The sequence below is a fragment of the Drosophila arizonae genome, chromosome 4, assembly GCF_054131065.1.
Source record: "Drosophila arizonae isolate 15081-1271.41 chromosome 4, UAZ_ARI_1.0, whole genome shotgun sequence".
Classification (NCBI taxonomy): Eukaryota; Metazoa; Arthropoda; class Insecta; order Diptera; family Drosophilidae; genus Drosophila; species Drosophila arizonae.
The window spans coordinates 26,548,308-26,568,006 of NC_142924.1; the positions used below are offsets into that span (position 1 = coordinate 26,548,308).

At 35.2% G+C, this 19,699-nt stretch overlaps 3 protein-coding genes and 1 long non-coding RNA gene across 15 annotated transcripts; all 4 read right to left on the minus strand.

Annotated features, from left to right (window-relative positions):
• Window positions 1–3,001: 3,001 nt before the first annotated feature.
• Window positions 3,002–4,150, minus strand: Dysb (dystrobrevin binding protein dysbindin). Its single transcript, XM_018005950.2, has 2 exons — window positions 3,268–4,150; window positions 3,002–3,192 (listed from the first exon to the last, which is right to left on the minus strand). Exons 1-2 carry the CDS (start codon window positions 4,019–4,021, stop codon window positions 3,092–3,094), a joined length of 855 nt encoding a protein of 284 aa, XP_017861439.1. The 5' UTR covers window positions 4,022–4,150; the 3' UTR covers window positions 3,002–3,091.
• A 696-nt stretch (window positions 4,151–4,846) lies between these two features.
• On the minus strand, window positions 4,847–6,348 carry LOC108612888 (uncharacterized). Of its 6 annotated transcripts, none has more exons than XM_089468693.1 (2): window positions 6,331–6,348; window positions 4,847–5,828 (listed from the first exon to the last, which is right to left on the minus strand). In XM_089468693.1, the coding sequence occupies exon 2, from the start codon at window positions 5,807–5,809 to the stop codon at window positions 4,907–4,909; it is 903 nt and encodes a 300-aa protein (XP_089324819.1). In that variant the 5' UTR covers window positions 5,810–5,828; window positions 6,331–6,348; the 3' UTR covers window positions 4,847–4,906. The 6 variants fall into 6 exon arrangements, with proteins under 6 accessions (XP_089324819.1, XP_089324817.1, XP_089324816.1 ...); XM_089468691.1 differs by lacking the exon at window positions 6,331–6,348 and adding an exon at window positions 6,069–6,205; XM_089468690.1 differs by lacking the exon at window positions 6,331–6,348 and adding an exon at window positions 5,906–6,062.
• Window positions 6,349–6,358: 10 nt separating this feature from the next.
• On the minus strand, window positions 6,359–8,173 carry LOC108612889 (trypsin-7). Of its 4 annotated transcripts, none has more exons than XM_089468694.1 (5): window positions 7,750–7,952; window positions 7,556–7,669; window positions 7,037–7,375; window positions 6,678–6,973; window positions 6,359–6,618 (listed from the first exon to the last, which is right to left on the minus strand). In XM_089468694.1, exons 1-5 carry the CDS (start codon window positions 7,778–7,780, stop codon window positions 6,463–6,465), a joined length of 936 nt encoding a protein of 311 aa, XP_089324820.1. In that variant the 5' UTR covers window positions 7,781–7,952; the 3' UTR covers window positions 6,359–6,462. The 4 variants fall into 4 exon arrangements, with proteins under 4 accessions (XP_089324820.1, XP_017861434.1, XP_089324821.1 ...); XM_018005945.2 differs by having other exon boundaries at window positions 7,556–7,695; XM_089468695.1 differs by lacking the exons at window positions 7,556–7,669; window positions 7,750–7,952 and adding an exon at window positions 7,959–8,173.
• Window positions 8,174–9,016: 843 nt separating this feature from the next.
• Window positions 9,017–19,064, minus strand: LOC149269504 (uncharacterized). Of its 4 annotated transcripts, none has more exons than XR_016270050.1 (4): window positions 11,088–19,064; window positions 10,171–10,961; window positions 9,969–10,092; window positions 9,017–9,440 (listed from the first exon to the last, which is right to left on the minus strand). It is a non-coding gene; the product is annotated as an uncharacterized LOC149269504 (long non-coding RNA). The 4 variants fall into 4 exon arrangements; XR_016270049.1 differs by lacking the exon at window positions 9,017–9,440 and adding an exon at window positions 9,731–9,882; XR_016270048.1 differs by having other exon boundaries at window positions 9,969–10,961.
• Between the last annotated feature and the right edge of the window lie 635 nt (window positions 19,065–19,699).

A 19,699-nucleotide genomic window follows, 5' to 3' on the forward strand; every position in this document is an offset into this window, starting at 1 on the left:
ATTTCAAGTCTTTTGCAGTTTATTATACATAGTATCTCTGAGATGCCAAATAAATTATTTATTAGTGTGCGTATCGGGCTCGCACGTGGTCTTTTATATAACAACTATTAAAATGAAATCAAAAGTATTTATTATTTATGAAATTATCGTTGTACGTTTTAATTTCATTGACAGGCTTTAAGTAACACAGTCAAACTTAATATTTAAACACATTTACAACATTAATAAGCGGTCTATCAAGTTAACATATCGCATTACAATATTTCTCTATCGTGGATATTTGATCGCAATCTCTTACACGGTTGCAATATATGATGTATACAATCACTGACCAGTAGAGCTAGAGAACCATCGATAGAGACGGTACTCGATGGTTTTCCCAACGATGGTTCAAACCATCGATACTATCGATAGTTCCATCGAAAATTTTTGCTATATTAAATTCAAATATATTGCAAATTAAATACATATTTACATACACTATGAATGGTAAGGTTCAACAAAACAGGTTTATTCAGTCCAGTTTTCTTAAAAATATACAACAGAGTCTTTTTCACTTGCTTAAGAGAAATTTAAAAAAAAACTTAGAGATCAAATCATTTTCATTAAATAATAATTAATTAATTAAATAATAATCGCTGCGAGGAATAAATTACTTTAAGACGGTTATACTTTTGGTTTTCTCAATATTTTGTTCAAATGGACTTGTCTTAAGTGCTTCATCAAATTGGATATGTTGCCATTTGGCAAACACTTTGTTATTTAAGTGGTAAAAATAGGAGCAAACGGCGTTAGGTGGACTCGAAGTTGTTGAAGGCGAAAGGGAAACAACATTTTTTTCTAAGAAATTACAGAATACATGAAAATCAGACAACAAATAATTTTGCATAAAACAACTTACTCGACGTAGCGACAAATTTGTCCATATTAAATGAGGAACTGTCAGTATAGAGGAAATACAATGGAGGACAAAAGTATTTTGACAACGCATTGCAAAAACTTTAACCGCTTATTTCTGCGTGCTGAGAGAGGTAACGGTACCCATTATATTTTTTATAGAGAGCAAACATACTAGGCCTACTTTAAGTGACCAAAATATTACATTGATGACATGACTCATTATTTTTCTATAATTATTTGCATGGCGGATTATCATTATTTGGGTGGACAAAAGTATTTTGATATTAATATTTATTAAATAAAGTGAGACTAAAACTTAACAATGGTCATAGTAACTAAAATATTAATAAGAATTAAACCCTCCTTTAATATCTGCAAGCGTCTAGGGATCGATCTAACCAGATTTTGTAATGTTTCTATTGAAAAATTCTGCTAAGGTCCTCAAACCTCAGCAATACGTCTCCTTGGGCGTTCTTGATATGTCTAAGCTACGTTTTACTTTTGCGTAAGCCTATACATTCTCTATATTATTGAGATCAGAGCGCTGAGGTAGCCAATCATATGTATTGACTTCAATATTCCCAGAAAATTCAGTTATAATATGGACCTTGTGGCATGGAGCATAGTCCTGCTGCAGTATACATGATTTTCCAATGAGCCGGCAACCGGAATTCGATAAGTGGTCATTCAGGACACGTAAATAATTATCCCTCTTCATTTTTTCATTAATTAATATGAAATTGGAGAGGCTATTGACACATACGAGCCCCCAAAACATTACCATCCATAATATTTTTCCCCAGAAGAATTGCGGCTTGCCTATGAAGGTTTTAGCAAATCGATACCTTTTTAGTTTATTTTATAGTGATATTAAGAGTATTGGAAGTGACTTGTGATAGTTTTTCTGCTTTTTGATAATTTATGATTATTTTTGGGCTTAATCGACATGACTTTTAGGAAAATTCGCACATTTTCTTTAAGATTTGTCAATATGATGCGGCCTTCTACAGATTATTTTGAATGAATTTTCCAATCTGGCCTTCTTGTTTGAGTGAATCAGTTTTTTATTTTTTTGTTAATTTAGTTGTAAATTGCTCATAGAGGTGCATTTTATAAGGCTGTAAGGCTTTCCACGGAAATACCTGCATAATTCTTCGTTCGCGACTAATTTTTTAATGATTTCACTTAATCACGTTGTTTGCCCATAAGTTACCGAAAACTATGATCAAATAATGGCTATTATTAAAGAGGACACCAAAAATAACTTAAAAAGAAAAATATGTATTTTTGAATACAAGCAAATTACCGAAAATGAATTTGAAAGGAAATGTCAAAATACTTTTGTCCACCCATAATGATAATCCGCCATGCAAATAATTATAGAAAAATAATGAGTTATCTCATCAATGCAATATTTTGGTCACTTAAAGTAGGCCTAGTATGTTTGCTCTCTCTAAAAAATATAATGGGTACCGTTACCTCTCTCAGCACGCAGAAATAAGCGGTTAAAGTTTTTGTAATGCGTTGTCAAAATACTTTTGTCCTCCATTGTAGATTGATTCTGTTCGCTACAATGTTGAATTGCAATAGTTATTTTGTAAATCTAAAAACAAATAAAATAAGAATACGAGATTTCTGACTTACGCGTATTAATGCTCCACTCAGATTAAATTGTCGATATATTGACGATCGAGAAATTTCCATCGATGTATCGAAAAACTAAAGTTCCATCGATTATATCGATAGTTCCATTGGTGGCTCTCCAGCTTTACTGACCAGAGATACAAAATTACAATATATATGTAATCGATAGTTGAAACAATTTAATGAATTATCTTTCCGCTAATGGAAATTAAATTCTCATGCTGAACTGTATAAATATTTATGTATGTAAATCTAGAAAGACCTCAACTGTGTGTACAAAAAATATTCCAAAATAATCTATAATTTTGGCACTACAAGCGCAAAATTTCGATGTAAATGGAAATACAATCCATGCACAATTTTACACCTTTGTTAAAGTATTACTCCTAGTATTTCTCAATCGTGATTACCTTAAATGCTAAGCGTAACGTATTTAGTAATAACGTTAAAAGTCGACTAATATCAAATCCAATATATTGTTAAGTGTTAAATTCTCTTTTAGAGTATATAAGAGGCACAAATGACATTGATCGAAGATAGGCGTATGTTAATCATTAAGAAAATGCTCCAAGGCATCTGACGTTGCGAAGTCCTTCTCCTCAAGAACAACGTCTTCTAAACACAATTTCGTTGCTTTCGTTTCCATTTCTAAAAAGGAAATAAAAAATTAACATATGTACACGTTTTTCGTTTTCAAAAAATTGAACTAAAACATATATATACTTGGAAGCTGTCCGCTTTGTTTGTACTCTTCTAGATCCCCACAAAATGCATCATGGAAAACAGCTTGGCGTTCCTTTTGAAGCCGTCTCAAATGTTGTTCATGTGTTTGAATACTTTGCTGATGCTGATCAGCAATCTTCTGTCTATACTGCTCCAGCTCAATCAGTTTCTTTTGCTTGTGTTTGGATAGCTGAAACTGCTGTGCAAGTACGAATTCCTGTAGCTCGCATTCCTCGCATAGATTCTCCAACTTGTCAAGTTCTTGTTCCAGCTCCAGGCCCAATTTCTCCAAAGATCCAATTACTTCTGTACACTCCTCTAATTTGACCACTAATGCAGGTAGAGCCGAGAGACAACTATTTAGTTCATTTATCGTTGCACGTTTCTCGTTAGCACTCCACAACACGGCCGTAATTTGAAAAGCCAAAGTTTCCGCATTTTCAGCATTCCGCTCGTTGGCTGCGTGGATTTTCTGCCAGCTGTCCTCATATTTTGATAGTAAATTGCAACCCGCGGCCATGTTAAGTTTTGTGGGTACGTCTGATAAATATACGCTGCTACCATTGGAGAAATGGCTTCCGTTCAAGCTCAACTGCGACGAATCAAGGCCAGTTGCTTTTAGAGCTGTCGCCTCACTTGTCCGACTGCTGGTGCTGCCCCCGACACGTTGGCGATACTGCTCCTGTAGACTCTCTGAAATAACTATGCCCTCCTGGATTGCATTGCTTATTTTCTTTTTTAAGCTACCCAGCATTATATAAGCCACGTCTTAGTATTTTTTAAAGAAATTCAGCTGTTAATCAGCGCTGTTAGTATACAACTGCGCCGTGGTGTTTTAACACTAAATCAGCTGGTCGAAAAGTGACAAGAGAGAGAAAGCATTCATTTGACAGATCGCTCGTGAGAGCGAAGGCAGATATGTACAATCTGTTCTCTATCCCCCACTTTTTTATTTGTTTTGATCACAACTGCCTTCTTATTTTTTTGTGAAAAGTATGTAACAGGCAAATGGAATCATCGCTGACCTCATAAGGTATATACATACATACATACATCTTGATTAAGGCGACGAGCTGAGTCGATATATGTATGTACATAGCTCTGTCCGTCGTCAGAATGCCTAGATCTCAGAAGTTATAAGAGCTAGAGAGCTGAAATCCAAACCATACGCAATACAAGTGTATCATACATACATATGTATTTTTCAAAAACTCATCAGATAACTTTTTATCGAGAATAATCGAAAAATTGATTTTGTTTAGACACTTCTAGACCTGGAGACTTCAGATTTACGCAGTCGCTTACTGCCCAGTCAGCAGAATGCGCCATTATATGTACGTGCGTGTGGATGCGTCCATATGCATGTGTGCATAAAAGAAGTACAGAATGAGTAGAATATCAGCTTAAAGGGTTCAGGGTGTCTCCTAGTCGAGCATATTGTAATATTGAAAAACCTTATGTGATTAGTGTAAATAATTATACTTTTCATTATAAATAACATTTACTACTCATTAACCACATAACTTTAAATCTCTTTAATTTTTACACATTTCGCTCTAAATAATTTATTAAGCGGGGATTCAGAATATCGTTCTTATTTATTATTTCTACTAATTTTTTATTTATAAATCATTTTTATCTAATCTTCAGTCAAGTCCACTGTAAGAGCAATATCGGCGGTATATCGCAACTCTAACGAGTACGTTAACTCCACAGATGATGGACTGCGCTCTTCTTTTGTCTGTTTCACCTTACTGTCAATTATTTCTATATCACTTTCGCTATCGACGATAGTTAGATTTATGCAGCTGGAATTCTCTGATTCACTTTCGTCATCATAGCGCTCACAGCCGTCTGATTGTTCATCTTGGGAACTCACATCGATTGTAAGAATTGCTGGAGTTTCATCACCTGAAGATGCTCTAGATAGTTCATCCTGTTTGAGCGTTTCATCATCCGACATTAGCTCCTTAACAATGTCAGTTGACAACTCGAATGGAAGTGGCCTATTAGCGGGTGTTTGATATAGCGGTCGACTGTAAGCCATAGCCACTGCTAGAGCCATATTGTTAGAAGGGATATGGTCGGATGCAGGATTTGATAATTTCTCGGGTGATGGGACTGCTAGTTCACTGCTAGGACTTTTCCTATGATGTCTTCGTTTAGATTTCTTCTTGGTTTTCCTGTGTTTCTTTTTGTGACCTCTGCTGCGACAGCGGTATTCTCTAGACGAGCTTCTGCTACTGCGTCTTTGTTTGAGATTGTTACTGGACCGACTTTTACGTTCCCTAGTTCCATTGAGTTCTTCCCTGATGCATCGGTTATAAAAGACATTTTCTTTGCGCCTTTTGTGTCTGGAATCTAATTCCTGAAGTTTTTGTTGACAGTTTTCCCGCGTGCGCGCAGTTGTTCGTTTGTTATGTCGTATCACACTGTTTATTGTTCGTCCTAGAAACTTTTTGTTTGGTTTACCCAGCGGATTTATTTTGCGCTCTTGTGGCACATGACATACGTTGGAATCTTGACGTGGCAATCCCCACATAAGCTCTGCAATTGCTAGACTAAGACAAATTTGGAAAAATATTAAGTGATAGACAATAAAATTATTTTTACTTTGTAAGTGCTGAGTCGTCCATACTTCATATACTATTTCTTTATACACAACAGATTGGTTTTCCTAAATTTTACAATAACGTTATAACAGTCTATGGTCACCCAAATATTTTACATTTGCTCTAATGTTAATAGTAGTTCAATGTTAATATTCCCCGGTAAAGAGGTGAAATTATTGAAATTATTACATCATTTATTTTGAGTACTTTTCCTGACTGTCTGGGTTCGTGCTTATGCGTCCTGCTCAGGTTATGCTTTTTTTTTGAGGTAACAGCCCCGAAGCTGAAAGTGTGACGTCATAACAGAACTGTTAGCTTACATAAAAAAAGAGGCAGCTGTTGTTTGCTACCCGGTCTTAACAGTGCTGCTATTACTTTTCGGTAAAAAATAAACAAATACATATGTATGTATGTATTTATGTAGTTTAAAAAGCACAAGCGCAATCCTTACATTAATTTTAAAAATATTTTCTGAAATGTTAATTTTTATAAACATAAGAGAATTTATTTATTGTTAATTTTTGTAATGACATGATATGTCAATATCACAGTTTTATCACATTCAGTTTTCCATGTTTTATAGCTATTGCCGATTTCCCATTACATTTTTCATCCATTTCACATATTTGCTGACACGCGTATATATGCCTGGAAGGCCTGGACGGGCACAACCAATGCCCGTAGACACAACGCCTAGTAAATAATGCTCCTTCGACATCAGTGGGCCACCAGAGTCAGCCTAAGAAGTGTGCAACATAACATAACATTTTGTGATCCATTCTTAAATTGCATACTCACCCAACATGAGTCAATTTGACCATTCTCAAATCCTGCGCACATCTGAGTGTCGCTAATGCTGTTGGATTTTCCTTGCGCTCGATATGAATGCTCACAGACCTCATTGTTCCATATTTTAACTCTTGCCTTACGCAAGACATCGGCACGCTCGCCATCTGCCTGGTTCTCTTGTGTCCATCCCCAGCCGGATACCGTTCCGTATTCCGGCACCAAGCTACGATCCTCCTCCCCTGAACTAACACAGCTGGGCTGAATATGTGCCGAAAAGCCCATGGGTTGTACGAGCTCAAGCAGAGCTAATTTCGCAAATGTGAATTAATCTTCACTCCTTCTATTGACATAAATAAACGGATATTTACCGATATCATGTTGCACATTTTTGCAATCATATTGTGGATGTGGTACAATGCGCTTAAAGTCTACTCGGAATCCCTGGGACCCGTCACTGACAGCATTTAAATAATCCCGAATACTATGGACACCTACAACGCCTTGAATCTGCGTGGGTTTCATGAAGTTTTGCAGACCATTACAAATACAATGACCAGCGGTGAGTATCCAGCGCTCATGTATAATGGTGCCCCCACAAAAGTGGCCACCACGACGCATTAGACTAACCATAAACGGCATTTCGTTCCGTTCCGCTTCGCTTCCGCCGACGATCTTAGGATTGCGGACTGTGCAAGGTAGTCCTGTAACTATCAATAAGAAATAACAAAATATTATGATTGAGGAGGTTAGCACTATGCTAATATTTTCTAGTATTGTTGACATTATTGTTATTATTGTATTTACTTTGAGGTATTTGAAAACCTGTTCCGTTTCATTGCAGTATTAATTGATGCATAACAATATCAAAGAACAAAAAATGCACTTACAAGCGATTTGAGCCTGCGCATAATTTACAATTTGTATAAGTACAAGGAATTGCGCAAATTTCCACATATCGCCACTATTCAAAAACTGACCGTTACACATATGCTGGTGCAAACCTAGTCAGCGAACTGTCACAAATATTCTGTGCGCAAATAAATTTATATAGGTTGACAGGCCGACTGAGCCAGTGACTTACTTGCTGCTGTTCTATGCGGATTAGTGCTCATTTGACGAGTTTTTTGTTGTTGCTTTTATTTTTGATAACGAACGGAAGTTTCAACACCTGTTGTCGAGCTTCATGTTTGCTGAAACCGACGCAGCGCGAAGCGACGCTGACGTTGACTTCGACTGCAGCTCGGTGTCACACAGCATGTGCAGCACGTATTAGCACTTCATATGTCTTACTTGTCAATCTCTTTCTCCCTCTCTCTCTTTGTTCGTCCCTCCCTTTCGCTTGCACGCACAACATTTTGGGTGCTGCCGAATACAACGAAACACAAAACGTAAACAAAAGACAACATCGAATTTGTTTCTGAGTTCGTGTTGCCTTTGTTATGACCCAGTGAAGTTCATGACATTGAACAGTTCACAAATAGTTGAGGTAAAATGAGTAAGTGTATTTACTTCAGGCCTACTATACATATGTATGTAGATTAATATTTTATTAAAAGGGATATTTCCCATTATCTTCATTTAGTATGATATAATTATAGATCTGATCGATGAGGGGACTTGATCTACCCATGTTCGTCTGTCTGTCCGATCGTCATATTAAAATTCTTATTGCAAATTTGCTATATTAAGTCAGCTTCCATATGGGAGTACCACCTAAGAGGTGCATATTTTGTACTATACAATTTTTGTAATTTTCCACGTAATTAAGGAAGCTATGTTATAGGCTTTGATTGAACTTTCGAGGATGGCAAAAAATGAGCTCTGCCCGACGTAATATGCTCTTTTCAACTAATGAGCAAGTAAAACAAAAAATAATGTTAATAATGTTTCCACAAATAACAAGATATATATAATGTTAACTTCAATTGAAGCTAAGGGCGCAAAATGATATTTCCATGCTACCAGCATGGTGCTGGTAGCTACAAACGACAGTAAATAAGGCAATATCATTGTAAAACTGTAATGTAAATTATGACTTTGACATTAACATTGCCCTTAAGAAAACCAGCGTGTACAATGTCGACGAGGTATTCAGAAATGCAGGTAGCTTTCCTTGGGCATAAAATCAGGAATTGAATTGAAATTAAAAAATAAACGGTAATATTAATTACAAGAACACAACCCGTGAATAAATATTGGTTAGACAACTATGAAATATGTTATTTTTATCCAGAGAATTGGTTAAAATGAAATAGAGTTTAAGACGCAGAAATATTTCGCACATCCAAAACAATAATTCCAGGTTCAATGATCGGGGACACTATTTGTCGTTTTAGTTGTCTCGCTATATGCTAATTCATAAGAATCGGTCTGTTGACAGCCTAAGCAAAATAAATAAATAATACATGACAACCAGATAGAGACCTAGTAGTTCCCTAAAAAACTGGTTAGGTGCATTGACATCCATCGGCCGACAACATTTATATTTATTAACTTACCTCTTAGACGCATTCAATGTGAAGGTCGTTATTCGATTTTTTAAAAATTTATTTATTTTGTTTTTGTTTATTTGTTTTTAGTAAAAAGTTCAATGACTGAGTTTTTCGGTAACTTATTCCAAACAGGGAAGTGCTTAAAAGTATTTTTCTGATGCGGGTAGATTACGGAACATGATAATTAAATTGCAAATCAATTAAGAAATTCCTTCTGGATTAAGTTCATATATTCAGCTTGTTCGCAAGTTCAATATTAATATTGACTTCAACTTAGGAGCTAAAAATAGATTTTGTGGGGGAGTACACGAGTATATATTTAATTATTAAGACGAAATGGATAAACAGATAGACACTGCAATAAACTTATATGGTATTTTCACTTTGTAAGTAGATATACCAAAATAGTGCTTTATATTGTTTGAAGTATTTATATTGTTTTATTTTTTGACAATTATATATCAATTATGAGGTAGTTCTAGTTTTTATAAAACTATGACCGATTAAGACAAAAACTAGATACTAATCGCTCTTTGTCAATCAGTAGTTGTTTATTAAATATATGTATATTTCATGAAGATCGTATGTCCACAAAAAAAGTTATTAAACAATTAAGTTCTCATAGTAAGCGCACACTGCAGCCCATGCGTGTTTATGCGTGGGTGCTTGTTTTTCCTAGTTTTTCCTATCCTAGTTTTTCCTATCCTGTGTGCATAAAATGGCTACAAATGAAGCAAGACCATTTTTGTTCGCTTATTTCAGAAATAAATATATATATATAAACTATATAAAATATATATAAACTAACCTTTTTTAACACATTTTCATAGAATTAATAGGGTTAAACAATTTATTCATACATCTAATGGGCGCACCTCAACTTTATTTAGCGACTGTATGTATAAAAGAAACCGACAATGATTTAACAAGAGCTGTAGGAATTGTTCAGGCACATTTGTAAGTATAATAAGGCTAAATAAAATAATGATTTCTTGTAATATACGTATTACTTTAGTGTGTATCTCCTTACTGACTAGAAGAAACTTAATTGAAATAATAGTTACTTAAGTAAAATTTCAACTATTTTTATGTTATAAATGACGAACAATTTGGGATTCGTAAAAATATTTGTGTTTTATTTCTATGGTATCTGTGATGTGCTTTTAAATAAAACTCTATTTACTTACCTCAATTGGAGTTAATTTTTTTAAATTTTTGATAAATGATGTTTGGATGCCTTATTTGGTTTCGATTATTACTCGAAAGCCATGTTAAGTTAAATTACGGGCTTTCTGAGCAACAATCAAAATTATATAAGGGTCCGTTTGGCTGATTGGTTATTATTTTTATTTTACAATCTTTTGTTTTGTTCTATGAAGAGGAAACACGTCAGCACGGTGTGAGTGCTGCACTGGAACTGCACTTCTGATGCGAATGCTGTAACGTTGTCTGCTGTGGCTCTGGGCCTGTGATCCTTGTAATGCGTCGTGGACAGCAGCACGAGCTATAGCTACTTTACGAATGCCCATTCGTTATGTAAGACGGCAGCAACAGCAACAACAACCCCGTGCGAGTGTTGGCCTGTTTACCATTCAGCTCTTTGCCCGTGCGGCGTATACGTAATCACAGCACTCGGCTGTTGCTGCTGTTGGGGCCGACCAATGAGCGTCAAACCTTGATATGGTATTGCATGCATTTACTTGACGATCTGCGCAGGCGTAAATTATATAGTTGTTGGTTGGGCCTATTCCGTTCCTATTTTCGAATAGACGTATGCAACGCCCCCCATAGTGTGGGATTTCTAAATAAAATTTAAAATGTTTATAGTTGTTTAACTATTTTTGCAAGACTTAATAATGAGTCTTGCAGCTGATGAAATGAAACCAAAGTTTTTGGTTAATGAATGACATATTTTAACTCGACTTACATTATAGATTTTTAAGAGTTTTGAGGGACATTATTAGTTATTTCCAAATTGTTGATATTTGGGGTACCAAAAAGTAAAAGTTTCAGACCGTTTTTGCAAATAGAAATATGATAATGAAATTGAAACGCATACTGAAAAGAAAAAGAAAAAATTTCAGGCATGACCGACAATATTATATACGATTCTGTCAAAAATCGGTTTAATTTTTTTTGCCCTAATATTAGTAGGCGTTCGTTATAGAAAAAATTTAAGGACTGTGTCAATATTTGTCGACTTTTCCATCATTTCATGAATGAATATATAATTGTAAAAACTACAATATTTGTACAATTTGTACTGTGAACAGCCCGAAATCGTTTAATTCCAAATTGCTTTTGCTCATGAATGTCCAATTTAATTAAGCAACATATATATAGTTGTAATCGTGAACCTCTGACAATCAAAATATATTAATAATAATAATCAATATCAAATTTATCTCAATAAGGAGAGCAAAATACTGTAATAAGCCCCAATGCTCTCACACATGCTTTACATTTAACACATTAGAATTCAGCTGTTTGATTGACAGAAACATTTGATTCGGTATATTGTGATTGATAAGCTGTTGACACGCTTTTAGAAGGCTTCCCTGCCTGTGTTGTTGTGTCTAATCCCTTCGTATCGTATGAGTTTTACAATTAAACATTTATATATATATGTATACGAGGAGGAACATTATAAAAACTGAAACCCACACAAATGCCCAAATGCAATGTGAATTGCATTATTGATGACTACAAGTTTAGCGAACGGCCAAAAGGTTTCAATATGCTAATTACTTCTCTTCTTCGAATTACATTTGGAATAGAAATACAATAACAATAATAACAATAACTACAATAGCTGCCACCTCCAGCTAATGATGTAGCTGTAACAGCATTTGGCTGCAATTTCCCCAGCGACTTGAGTGGAAGCTAACAAATGCCAAAATCTATTGAAAGCGACATTTGGAGCAAGACGAAAAGAGATGAGAATGCTTAAACCGTACAATGAGAGCAATGGACTACCGCATACTATATCAGCTTCTTTGCTTGCACGTGTGAGATTTTTTACTACTGATTTGAACAAAAAAAAAAAAAAAAAAAATTCTCCAACACTCAAAAAACTTATCTTAAAACCCAATACATATAACAAATATAGAAAATAGTATAAACAGAATCAACAAACTAAAAATAGACATATAATATAAATATAATGTAAACAATGTATATAAAGTAAATATTGTATATAATAATAAATAAATAAATAAATAAAATAAATTGTTATTTAGAACTAATTCTTGGTAACAAGAAATAAATAAATAACATACATTGATGTTCGATTCTTTCTTGCTGCTCCTCGTACACAGTTACATACATGAGTTACATACGCCAGGACAGAGTGTACATTACCATTTACGAAACGTGTTTTACGTGGTATTTTTTTATTGCTATAACAAACGTGCAAACCTGTAAGAAAGTTGGGAAATGTGTCTAAAATTGGGATATGCTGGCTGCCAGTCGAACTAGATCCCAAAATGGTAAGCAATTGAGCAAAGCCTGGAAAAGGCGTTATCCTTACACTTAACCAGCAAGCAGCTCGACTCTGCATTCTCCATCACTTCTTGTCGGCGTCTGTGCGCGTTGTTTTTGCGTGACAATTGGCCCAATTTATTATTCATTAGGTTAAAAAGTCACAGCACAATACAACTGACAGCCAGTCAGTCAGCCAGCCAGTTACCCCACAGACATTATTAGCAATGTTTCGTCGGGTCCTGCGGTGGGATGAATTTTCAATTCTTGGATTGAGATTGCACGCTGAACATTTTCAACACTAAACGTAAAACTTTGCAACTTTTCTAATTGATTTCCAACGAAAATTTTGTTTTTGTTTTTTTTTTTTGTACCTTTGTTTTTCTATAGTTGGCTGACATGCAGACACTACATGTAACTTATTAATGAAAATGCGTTTTTTCTAATCTCCGGGTAAGCCTATATTAAGTTCATTTAAAGCCCAATTAATTGGCTGACTGTATGCCCATTCAAAAGGGAATTCATAATATGTTATTGTAACAATGAGATATGTAACAGACAGAGGCCCTTTATAGAAATTATTTTCATATTCATCATTCGTTGCTTTAATTTAAACTCTTAATGTATCATCTGTCAATAAGCAGTCGAAATGAAAAGTAGCAATATAATATTTTGTATGGCTCTTTTCCATCGTTAATATCTGCATGTGAAATCCTCTCTCAGTGGCTAATGGGCATAAATGGAAATTCTATTAAGAACGTACGTGCCACCACTCTTCTGACAATCCGCCAAAAGTTCTCTACACGGCTCGTCAATTAAAACGTGAAGACATGCCCGAGTATACAAGTATATACCCTGTAACCGAGTCCTTAAAATTCGGATTCGAATTTTATTTAAATGGCAGGTACTTGGAATTTCGAATATACTCGGCTTGAAAATCGAGAATCAAAAAGGTATATATACGATCATAGGGAGCAAACCGCAAGTTTGTATCTAAGTAACTCTACAGTCTACACTGCTTCCTGTCTCCTCAACTGCTTTTGTACTGCTTTTTTATTTCCAAAATTTTACGAAATACATGTATAGTAAAGGGTATTTAAAAGTGATTCACAGCAGGCAGTAAGCTCATTTGATGGTTTCCGACTCCCTCTGTTGACTTTTAACCTTTCGGCTTTTTGGATTGCTTACGTAACGGTAAATCAGGTGTCACTTTGATGGTTAGAGTGTTTTGGGCCTATGCGGGCGATGGAGAAATGAGGCGATGGAAGGCTGTGTAGAGAGTGGTATGCGGCTGTCCGATGCCAGGCAACTGACAAGAACGATAATGCTTGTTGAAACAAAAATTTTCACAGACATCAACATACACACGCACGCACATGCTGGCCACAGGACAATTTTGTCAACGGTTAGTTATTCGACTATAAATGCATATACAAGAAAACACACACACACAAATACATGTAAATATATATAATTTTTATACCCTGAAACCATTTTCAATGGGAAATCAGGGTATAATGGTTTTGTTGAAATGTATGTAACAGGCAGAAGGAAGCGTGACAGACCCCATAAAGTATATATATTCTTGATCAGGGCGACGAGCTGAGTCGATTTGGCCATGTCCGTCTGTCTGTCTGTCCGTCTGTCCGTATGTTTGAACGCGTCGAGTTCCGAATATATAAGCTAGAGACTTCAAATTTTTTTTTAATGAACGTCGCGGACGTCGAGTTTGCTTTTAAAATTCGATAAAACATCCCGTTATGTTTTTATCGAGTAAAAATATTCATGTGCACATTCAAACTTCTAGAACATTCTTTGAATTACATCAGCTGTTAGTTTCGTTTAGTTTTGGTAGATGGCGCTGCAGCAGTGAATCTATTTGAGTTTTGCCAGCGCAGCTTCCAGAAGTGAGGTGGCGTAGTGTGTTAGCGGTATGACGCTCGATCGAGAAGTCGGGATTCGAATCCCGATGTTAATTTTTTTTAATTGTTTCAAAATATTTTTATATTTTCATAAATGAGTTTTCTATTTAATTTATATTTTTAAATACACCGAAATTGAAATTTTAACCATACTAAATGTGCGTATTTAAAAGTTTGGTTATTCTAGCAGATTCTTAGAATCACATCAGCAGTTAGTTTGGTTTAGTTTTGCTAGATGGCGCTGCAGCAGTGAATCTATTTCAGTTTTGCCAAAACGGCTTCCGAAAGTGAGGTGGCGTACTGAGTAGCTGCGTGACACTCGATCGAGAAGTCGCGGGTTCGAATCCCGAGCGGTGCGAGCTATGTTAATTTTTTCAATTGTTTCAAAATATTTTTAAATTTTATTAAATGAGTTTTGTACTTCACATATATATTTAAATACATCGAAATTGAAATTTTAGCCATACTAAATGGGCATTTTGATTAGTTGGGTTCGGGGTAGTATCTAGTCGAGCACTCTCGACTAGAGTTTTCTTACTTGTTTTTTTTTTTTTTTTTTTTTTTTTTTTGCGTTTTGCCTACTTTTCTGCATATTTAATACGCAATTAAGCAATTTGAATAGCAGCTAACATGGAAAATGCATTTCATGTTCTCACCTGCTGATGATGCTAAGGGGCTTGTCAGGTGGCAGATGGAATCGAAAAGTTCATTTGTGCCCCGCCTCCAAAAGATTGCCCACTCCTTACCCTTCTCAATTCGATATGAAGCATTGCTTTTAATTGGCGTAAAATATTTGACAAGCTCTCCTGTCTTTTTTATACCCTGAACCCATTGAAAATGGGAAATCAGGGTATAATGGTTTTGTGAAAAGTATGTAACAGGCAGAAGGAATCATCGCAGACCCCTTAAAGCATATATATTCTTGATCAGGACGACGAGCTGAGTCGATATAGCCCTGTCCGTCTGTCCGTCCGTCCGTCCGTCCGTATGAGCAAAAGGATCTCAGAAGATATAAGAGCTAGAGAGCTGAAATTTGGCATGCGTACTCGTGTATACCATAGGCAGTACAAGTTTATCATATTTTTTCGATAACTCATCCGATAACTTTTTTATAGAGAATAATCGAAAAATCGACATTGCTTTTCAACCTAATTTGAACACTTTTAGACCTGGAAACTTCAAATTTGCGTTGTATATAAAGTTAATGGATACAAAGATTTTGTATTTTACAGATTTTGGATACAACGCCCCATTCGCCCCCAATTTGTAAAAAACGCATTTCAAGTACTAAAGACTTGTGCTTTGGAATGTACACACATTTTAACAATATGATTACGCTCTGAAAGTTTCATTAAGATCGTATGTCTACAAAAGAAATTATTCGACAAATAAATTGTCATAATATTGCCCACACTGCAGTGCAGCCCAAGCGCAGCCTCTGCTTACTGCGCAATTAGCAGAGCGCGTGCTTATAAGTGCATGTGTATGTATGTGTGCATAAAAGAAGTCCAGAATGATTAGAATATCAACTTGCAGGGTTCAGGGTATCTCCTAGTCGAGCAGTCTCGACTGGAGCCTTCTTACTTGTTTTTTTGTTTTGTTTTACATTTAAGATAGGTAATCTCAGGTTGAGGTCTATATATAATATTTGACATTTTACACAACATTTTTGGAAGTAATAAAAACTCAAATGGTAAATAGTAGCTTTTTCTGACATGAAACAGAATTGTGCGCCTTTAATAGCTTTATCGCTTTTCTTTACTTTCTATAATATATGTAAATACAGTTGTGAAAGCCATTTGGTTAATATTTAGCTTTGATAATCCTTAAGCTGTGAGTGAGTTTAATACAAGTAAAACAATTTGCATCAAAACTTCTGAGGCTGCCAAAATAGTTTTATACTTCCATAAAATCTTTCTGAATATTACTGAAGTACTCAAATAGCTCTAGTTGAAACTGAAATTTTGTATATATACGCGGGTTGACCACCCAAGTCCAACGAGCTATGGTAGATATATGTCCGCCCATAGGGGGGATATCTTTTACAGTTTAACAGTTAGAAGCTTTAAATTTGAATGGCCAAAAATGAGGAGTCTACGGCCACTAGGGGCGTGGCAATCGGCATTTATTGTGCCCGAATCGCGACATTTATATGCGTCAGCCATCTAATTATGTATTTGTACATATAAATAAGCTTGAAAGATATTCATAATACGGAAAGAAACACTTATGAAATATAAAAAATATAAAAGCAGCAAAAGTAACAAAAATTTGCAATTTACAAAGAAGAGTTTTCCGCGGGATTTGAACTCGCACCCTAGCCAAATAGCATGTTTGACAAAATAACTAAAATAAAGGTCGCCGGCACTTCTGCCTACAGCACCACTGCGGCGTTTCAATCAACATTAATTAAAACAAAATCACATTATTGTTATGACGCCATATAGCAAAGAAAAGCTAGTGAAGCGGCTGGAAATTTCAAACTTGCGTTATTTCGAACCTCTCATTAATTCAAAGCTATCACTCAGTAATTCGAACTAAAAATCATTGCTAAGACGCGGTAATTCCTACTCATATGGTTAAACACTCGACAATTCGAAATATTTTAAGAGTCCCTTGAATTTCGAAATAACGAGAGTCGACTATACAATGCAAAGACAAATCAATCGCAACTGAGATTCTTAGAATATGCTAGAGTACGCATTTATGTGTGCATACATACACACATACAAATGAGCGCATGTGTAAGGCTGGAATGCTATATATACATATACATATTTACATATACATATACATATGTATGTATTCGAGGGCTATTTAAGAAGAAACAAATTTAAACTTATAAATTTATTCGACTAAGAAAAAGAAAAGTATTAAGTGTCATTCATTCAAGCTTGCACCTTCCCAATAAAATATCTATTTTATAAAAAACGAAACATGTATGAAAAAAAAAAATAATAATAACATCGAAGAGGTTTCGAACCTCTACTACTCTAACATAACGCATAGAATACACGATGAGTGTATGCACATGTATAGGAAAATCGCGCTAATCTGCTGTTAGCTTGAAGCCGGTATCCAATATATGGATATAAAAATATAATAAAAATCAATATTGTATAAATTATATATGTATGTAATTTGAATCAAATGTTATTATAGCTATCGATGATTTTCCAATTTAAATGGGATCATGCCGTGGTTTTTGTTGCGCACTAGACTTGAAAATTGCACTATATACTCTGGTTGACAGTGTTTGGGCTGTGCATGAGTATTCTGCAATCGGTATCGCCCGACTGCAACGTTCTTACTTGTTATTATTATTATTATAAGGGCGAAGGATTTTTTGAACAAAAATGCGTAGTATACACTCATAACAATTGAAAAACACCAAGTTGGAATTGCTGCAATGCATTGTATGTTATATATTTTAGATTTGCCATTTTGAATTAGACCCTTCGACCATTGGCTATTTCACTGACCAGCTGAATACCCGAGCAGGCCTATAACATTTATGTTCGTTGGCTTCCATCAACCCTTATTTGTGTTCCTACTCGCTGACCGCCTAAAAATGGAAAAAAAAAAATATATATATATATATATATATATATATATATATTGACCGTTCGACCATTTCGGTTTGGTCATTGTAGTGTTAGCTCGTACCCCTTACTGTAAGCGTTAAGGGTTGTTTGATTCCTATATGGTTAGATAGCTGTCTTTGGTACGATCGTATGCGCAAGCGACGTATTCGAATTCGGAAGTATTTCATTTTTAAGGCCATGGGCTTTACATTTGGATCATACAAACACCCTCCATTTACGAAGCATTCGACAAATTTTTATCTCTTCTTCTTTTCTGGCAGGCAAATTCGAAATAAATGTTTTTTTGAATATAAAGTTCCGACCGTTTATAAAGGTAATTACATTTTTTTTAAGGTAAATCGAAGTCCCATGTTATGTATTCTAAATTTGAAACAAAAACTCGCATCTGTTTTCCTAAGCAAATTACTTCAAGCAAGTAAGAAATCTCTAGTCGAGACTGCTCGACTACGAGATCCCCTGAACCCTTCGAGCAACTGATATTTCAATAATTATTCGCAAATGCACACATACACACACACGTACGCACGTATAAACACGCATTGGCTGCAGTGTTAATGATGAAACTTTCAGGTTATAAATATAACATAGATATGCATGTACATATTTGTTAAAGCACAAGTCTCTAGTGTTTGAAATTCGCCTTTGACAAATGTGAGGGCGAGGGGGTGAATTAGTATTAGTGAATTGGTGAAAATATACAAAAAAAAATAAAGATGTAGGAGATATAAATTTATTACTGGTTTTCGATAATGTTATTAATCGATAACAAAATAACGGGACAAGTTATCGATATTTAAAGCAAAACTCGATATGCGCGTGTCGTACACGGACCTTTCAAGTCTCTAACTCATATATCTTCTGAGGTCGACGCGTTCAAGCATACGGACAGACGGACAGACGGACGGACGGACGGACGGACAGAGGGACAGGGCTATATCGACTCAGCTCGTCACCCTGATCAAGAATATATATACTTTATGGGGTCCGCCACGCCTCCTTCTGCCTGTTACATACATTTAACAAAACCATTATACCCTGATTTCTCATTGAAAATGGGTTCAGGGTATAAAAATATCATAATTTCACGGCTTGATCGATTAGTAGCAATTCCAAACTAATACACATAATAATAATAATATACTAATATAATAATATACATATATTCTTCGATTACCCAAGAACGCAATGACTTGAAGATACAATATAGAGGATACAGTGTATAGAGCAAATACGTACTATTGGCACAGGTCTCCATGTCCTTTAGCCAATTTCCAAAAGGTTTGTTTATATATTGTTGTGGGGGACATTTTGTTCTAGTCAAACTTTCCAAAGATATGAAATAATTATAATGAAAATCTCTAACATCTAAAATTTAACATATGAAATGGAAATTTTCCCCTTTCAAATCATAATCTAAATATTACTTTACTACTTACTACTTACTTTACTTTACTACTTACTACTGATACTAACTTACGAGTATGTAGCTGTATAATTTGGTATCCCATTCTTCAAAACTGAGAAAACTAGAG

What these genes read in the sequence shown, in the direction of transcription:
- LOC108612888 (XM_018005943.2), bottom strand. Translation starts at nt 5,903, where the DNA reads ATGGACGACTCAGCACTTACAAA. An exon ending in GACGACTCAGCACTTACAAA is followed by an intron (nt 5,829 to 5,880) that starts GTAAAAATAATT and finishes AATTTGTCTTAG; the next exon opens with TCTAGCAATTGCAGAGCTTA.
- Dysb (XM_018005950.2), bottom strand. Translation starts at nt 4,021, where the DNA reads ATGCTGGGTAGCTTAAAAAAGAAAATAAGCAATGCAATCCAGGAGGGC. An exon ending in ACAAAGCGGACAGCTTCCAA is followed by an intron (nt 3,193 to 3,267) that starts GTATATATATGT and finishes TTTCCTTTTTAG; the next exon opens with AAATGGAAACGAAAGCAACG.
- LOC108612889 (XM_089468694.1), bottom strand. Translation starts at nt 7,780, where the DNA reads ATGAGCACTAATCCGCATAGAACAGCAGCAA. An exon ending in TCCGCATAGAACAGCAGCAA is followed by an intron (nt 7,670 to 7,749) that starts GTAAGTCACTGG and finishes TTCGCTGACTAG; the next exon opens with GTTTGCACCAGCATATGTGT. An exon ending in TGCGCAGGCTCAAATCGCTT is followed by an intron (nt 7,376 to 7,555) that starts GTAAGTGCATTT and finishes TCTTATTGATAG; the next exon opens with TTACAGGACTACCTTGCACA.